The sequence below is a fragment of the Ambystoma mexicanum genome, chromosome 8 (assembly GCF_040938575.1).
Source record: "Ambystoma mexicanum isolate Mex_15411 chromosome 8, UKY_AmexF1_1, whole genome shotgun sequence".
Taxonomy (NCBI): domain Eukaryota; kingdom Metazoa; phylum Chordata; class Amphibia; order Caudata; family Ambystomatidae; genus Ambystoma; species Ambystoma mexicanum.
This window is the reverse complement of record NC_090929.1, coordinates 382,073,603-382,079,602: the sequence shown is the minus strand read 5'-3', so window position 1 is coordinate 382,079,602 and position 6,000 is coordinate 382,073,603. Positions and strand designations below refer to the sequence as shown.

The window sequence follows — 6,000 nt, the reverse complement described above, 5'->3', positions numbered from 1 at the left end:
GGAGTCAATATGGAATGAAAGTGATGCTAAGTAAAACGTGTTGTCTAGTGGTCAGGTTCATAATCAACTGCGCAGGACATTTAAACTTGGAAATTACCTGCAAGGTGGGAAGGAGAAGGAGAGGAAAGCTGCAGAGAGCGTGGTACGGGAAGCAAATCCAGAGGCAGATGCAGTCACAGAGGTGAGCCGTGCCGGAAGATGATGACACTTACAGACAACTGCCTGGAGGCGTTGCGTACCGGAGATGAACTCCCATGAAGTTGTAGCGGGTGTCCCGGACGGACCGCTAGAAGCCATTTGCCGCGGGAACAGAGGGGTACGCTGCCTTGTGCAGTGGCAATGGGTCCATCGGCAAAGGAGTGAAAAGCTGATGTGGGAACCGAGAGAGAGACTGCCTAGCGGGGGAAGCCTGCCTGATGAAAACTCTTTGCTGCAGCTACACGTTACAACAGTGAGTCAACCCAGAGGACTTAGGGACCCTGGGACGTGCTATCAAGTTAACGAATACAAGGGGTGTCATTTTGAATACCTACCATGTAGAATTGAAGGACAAGGGAACAAGGGTACAATTCCACTTATATGAGATGTCAGTTTGGAGAAAGCTAGAACAAGCATTGCCAAAGCCAAAAGACACTAAGAAGGAAGTTGACAGACAGAACTTGAACAAACTCCCATATGTGGGATATCAATAAGGGGGTAAGTTGTACCAATTGATACCTGGAGTCAACAAGGTCTACACAGTGAAGAAGGCAACTTGGTTATACTTTAAAAGAAAGTGAAAATTGTAGTAAAGACCTAATGAAACATACGCATCAGGCAGTGAGCCCTTTTTGGAAAGATATATCTGGCAGGAGAGTACACCAGGATATCTAGAGATTCAGTTGTGAAATTCCTGGCAGAAGAGTATACCAGGAAGTCATAGTTTTGGACAGTTGCACGAAAGAAAGACTTTTGCATTTGAAGCTGTCGTTGGAAGTTAAAAAGGCATTTGTTTTGCCATCCTGAGAAAAATACACATTCTCGCTGTTCGCTCTTAATTTACTTTTCCTGATGGAAGCTCCTTTGGTTCTCTCTCCCTCCAATTTCTCTGGTCTGCGTTATCCTTCTCTTGCTTGCAGTCAATTCCCACCTAAAGTCTCCACTTCTTTCCGAAAGGACGCTTGCTCTATAGGTTCCCTTTTTGCTCTCCAGAAATATCCCAGGCTCCATAATGCAGGGAAAATGAGCAGGACTAGAATTTTCCGGTTTCTTCTACCAGTCACAAATTACATTTAGTCTAAATAGTTTTCCTGTACTTTCCTCCTTTTGCCCCGCAGTCAGAGCTTCTCTCTCCTGCAGGCAAGCCACTATATGTGGAATTTACAGAGTGGTGTTGAATGGCTGGGAGCTAGAGTGAAGGGTTAAGCTCTTAGCTTGATGTTGGTAATTTATTGTCTGAGAACGTTATCTAGGCAGTCTCTTGGAGCAAAGTCGTCTCCAGGGTCTGTGACAAGGGCTACAACTGAAGACAAATGAGAAAAGAAATACAAAAAATGTGGGTGTTAGGAATAGGTGAAGTGGAGACTTGCAAGTAGAGGGTGCCCCCTTGTCTTTCGCTAGCACCAGGCCTATGCTGCATTTCTTTTTTAGTTCTACTGGGATTAAGGAATCTCGAGTTAGGAGGCGGCCCAAGGTGCATGCCATTTCTGCCACTGAAAGTCATTAACTCAAACGAACGCAATGAAACTATACAGCTAAAGTGTAGGGGGTATTGCAGGCTGGCTGGAGAAGGGAAGAGACTGATCGCTATGTCATTTGCAGGCACTGGAGTGAAACCTTGGCAACATTTACACTCCTTTATCTTCAGTGGTCAGACCGAACAGGCACACAGTGGGTTTGATGCACATCAGTGCTCACCAAAGAGCTGGCATCAGATGGCAGGGAGGAGCCGACACTGCGGTTGACGATTCCACCCTACAGTGCTATAACCATTCACACATTTCTCCAACGCATCAAGATCTGACAAATTTACTCAGCAGCTTTATCTACAAACCGATATCTTTACTTAAAGCTCGGAATACAAATTTAAATATATATTTATTAAAAATAACTTACAATACTCTATAGAATGTACATTAAGGGTGTCAGATACAGAGTTGTATTGCTGAACAAGATCCATAGAAAGGAAACAAAAACTATTGGTCTGCATTAGGTCATGAAAAGCAGAGACACGGCCAGTCTTTAGTATATTCACGAATGCAAACAAGACAAGTTTCATGGTGAAAGATGGCAAATATGCATGATTGGGATTGTGTGTGAATAACATGCAAGTTCTTGTTCATTGTGCCTGGACACTAGTTCACCCTGCATGCTCGTATCATAATTAGCTGAAGTAGGATAAACATCGGGGACATTATTAGTCCAAACCAGAGATCGCGCGACTGTTCCACCAGTTTTTGGCACAGCAGCATCTCAAATACAAACTTCAGGCTGAGTACAGTAAGGATCCAGAAGAGACGAAGAACGGCCATTCGCTTATCACCTTCTTGGAATAGCCGCACGGACACAATGGTGGTGAAATAAGTGCTTAAGCCATCTGCTGTGAAGAATGGGATAAAGACATTCCACCAGCTCAGGCCTGTGGCAAATCCATCCACTTTTAATGCCAGGAGAACAGAGAAGATGAGGACAGCGAAGAGGTGAAGGAAGAACTCAAATTGGGCAAAGCCAAGCCACTGCACAAGTTCTCGCAAGGAGAAGAGCATTTTCCAAGTGATCAAGGGTCCACTCAATGGAAAATTCAAGGCCGGAGCCTCAAAATCTGTCCAACTCCATCAGGTCATCTAGGACTGAAGTGCAAACACCTGAAAGGAAAGACAACTACTTTAATGACTTTTAAAGAGATATACGCACAGAAAGGCCAATTAACAAGGCAGAAAGGCACTACTCGCCGCTTCCTCTGACTAAACGGTCTCTCCTCTAAGAACACCTTACACTACACACACGCACAAACAAACCACTCCCCATCCTCCCTCCCCCCAAGTTAGCCACCACAGGCTTAACCATGCTCCCCTCTTTAGCCCCGTTGCACGCTCCCACATTAACAGCTATCCAAACCCAAAACGCTTTAGTCTAGGAGATCTTGGGCTCTTCCTTATGGATAACATACTTACAAATATTGCTGCCAAATTCATAGAAAGCAGGTTGCCATTCAGGAGCTGGCTATTTCTGCACCCATCAACACCACAGTTTTCACACCTGCCTTTCCGACGGTCACTAATGAACCCATACACCCTTTTTTCCTCACAGAGCCAAGCTCACCGAGGTTATAAATGGTGGCAGACAGCGCTATACAAGACCAATTTACAGAAAAGAGTACTTTACACCACATATATGCATGAGATGTTTTACATCAAGCAATCTATGAGGCAGTTATGAATCTTAAATATTTTCTATATTTGTTATTTGTACAAAGCCAAAAAATATAATTTACAACCTCAGCCGGTCTTCTTGTTTAAAATGTGATATGCAATGAAACGAAGACAGATGGGGTTAAACAGCTGTCCTTTACATGCACACAACGGGTTTGGGACCCAGGTCTTACATCTCCAAGGCAGGATGTAAAAGGTAATGTGCTGAAAAACATGCACCAGTGTCCACAAGGGAAAAGAAAAATACACTTTTCAAATGGGTGTTAAAGTGCAAAGAAATCACCTTAATCGGATGCTGGACATGCATCGTCTGATTATTAAGCAACCAGGCCGTCTACACGGTCTAATCGCTTTACTATTTTAGGTACAACTTGATATGTGAGAATTAATACCTTAGTTAAAACACTCGCATAGCGTTGCAGAGTAAAATATGTGGGTTAAAATAAAAGACAACGCCCTGTAGGCATTAAAGTTGAATTGTGAAAGTAACCACAGCCTTATTGAGATCATCAAGTCCTCATCTCTAGAGGTTTCAATGTTTGCAGAGCTGATTTTGTGTTATTTTATAGGGATGTATACAGCTCACCCCTGCCATTTGCAGGACATTGTGGCCCGGCCCAATAACCATCTCATTAGTTAGCTGATGTTCTTGAATGTGGTAGGGGTCTCCGAGGTTGTTGCCGGATAGGGCAGTGGCGTGTGAGCAGAGTCGTGCTGACATGAGATGGGCATCCCAAAGCCCAAGACAGTATTTGGATCTAACAAAAGGGGGGTGGGGGGGTTGGGGGTCGGATCATATGAAACCGAAACGACTCACAAAGTAGGCAATAACATAGAAGAGAGGCAGTCTGGTCAGGGGTGAGGGGGGGGGGGAAGAGGGCGACTGCTGGGGGGCACTAAAGGTGCCTTTTCACAAGAGCATTGTTGGGTTGAAGGATTCATTGTGAGCAGTTGCCATTTGAGAGTAATTTTGAAGAGGTCCACTGAAAAAATGTCTGATAGCTGGAATAGAGTGAGGAAAATGACCTAAATTCGACAGCACAAATCAGGGTGGGGACGACAGATGCGTTGTGAAGCGACAGTTTTTGAGAAGGAGAGTACAGCAAGATGTGCTTAGTGAGATAGTCCGGGAGGAAGCAAAACCATGGATGCATTTCCGGAAGATAGCAGGAATTTGAAGAGCGATTTGGCATGGACAGTGATCTGGGTAGGTGGAAAAAGGTGCGTCACAAAGATGAGTTCTTTGTTGAGGGGAGCCTACGAGTAGAGGGGTAGAACAAGAAGTAGTCTCATGCACCAGTCCAGCTTGCTGAACACAAGGGTAGAGGATAAAGGTTTTAAATCAAATGGTGTGGGCAGAGTTTTCTAATATTTAGGAGTTTGAGTCACCATAAGGAATTGGTTGAGTTTTAGGTGACCGTCAAGATAACCCAAGGTTGAGGTGGTCCGGAGGCAGGGCGCAAGGGTGAATGAGATTTGGATGTGGGAGTGAGGCAGGGAGAAAGAGGCCTTCTGTATTTGAAGAGTTTAGCAGAAGCCAGCACAGTGCCACCCAGTGGCAAATAGTGGTTAGGCACTTGGTTATGCGTTCGGAGATTGCAGGTGAGAAGGAGGGAAGAGGAAAAGGATACTTAAGTATCTCTAGTTAAGAGGTCATACTTCAATCTAAAGGAGGAAATTAGTGTACCAAGGAGGTGGTATGTAGGGTGAAGAGTGAGCCTAGGACAGATCTTTGAAGAACACTGACAGAATGGAGTTGGAGAAGAGGTTCTTGAGTCCCAAAAGATAAAGAAGAAACAGTCAAAGCTAGGACACCCAGTAGAGTATGGTGTCCTTGAACCCAAGGAGGGAACAAGGCTAAAGGCGGGAGGGATGATCAATACAGCGGTGGGCAGTGGTAAAAGAATCGGCAATTTGATTCAGTGGAGTTTTTGAGGAGTGTTTGGACAGAAATCCAGACTGTAGGGGGTCAGCAAGTGAGTTCCTCGAAAAAGTGGACTATGTGGTTGAAGACAACCCTCTCAAGGATTTTATAGTGGTAGGGGTGGAGCGGTAGAGAGGTTTGTAGAACAAAGGTTTGTTGCAGTCTGCAGTTGGTTTCTTTAGGAGTGGTCTGACGGTGACTGTTTTGAATAGGACCAATATAGATGGAGGTTAAATAAAAGGGGAGAGGTTAGCAGATGTGATTCTGCAAGATCTTTAATTTTTGGCACAAAGGGATTAATTGGAGTGCAGGATGGGTCAGCAGCACAAAGGATTGGTAGAAGTTCAGTGGGGGATGTGAGGGAGAAGCAAGATCGGGGAAGAGTGTGGCGGAAGATGGGAGGGTGGGGGGGAGGTCGAACTGTCTCATAGTTTGATGATTTAGTGGAGAAGTAGGAGGTATGGCCATCGGTGTAGAGGAAACGGAGCAGTTATTGCAGGTGGAAGCATAGCATGGAGGGTCATGGATAGTTTGCAAGGGTGTGAGCAGAAAGCAGAAACAAGATCTGTGCAATAGGATTTGGCTGCCACAATAGCTGTAGTTAGGGTCAGTAGACCGTCCTTCTAAGAAGCAAGGTGGGGGTGGCCAGAAATCCGTCCTTGCATC

At 45.0% G+C, this 6,000-nt stretch overlaps 1 protein-coding gene across 3 annotated transcripts in view; it reads right to left on the bottom strand.

The window, feature by feature from the left end:
* Positions 1 to 2,059: 2,059 nt before the first annotated feature.
* TMEM203 (transmembrane protein 203) overlaps positions 2,060 to 6,000 on the bottom strand; it is a 72,618-nt gene continuing 68,677 nt past the window's right edge. For all 3 annotated transcript variants that reach the window (XM_069609848.1, XM_069609850.1, XM_069609849.1), the window contains exon 2: positions 2,060 to 2,843. In XM_069609848.1, coding sequence (XP_069465949.1) covers positions 2,334 to 2,744 — 411 coding nt within the window. In that variant the 5' untranslated portion in view covers positions 2,745 to 2,843 and the 3' untranslated portion in view covers positions 2,060 to 2,333. The remainder of the gene's footprint in view (positions 2,844 to 6,000) is intronic.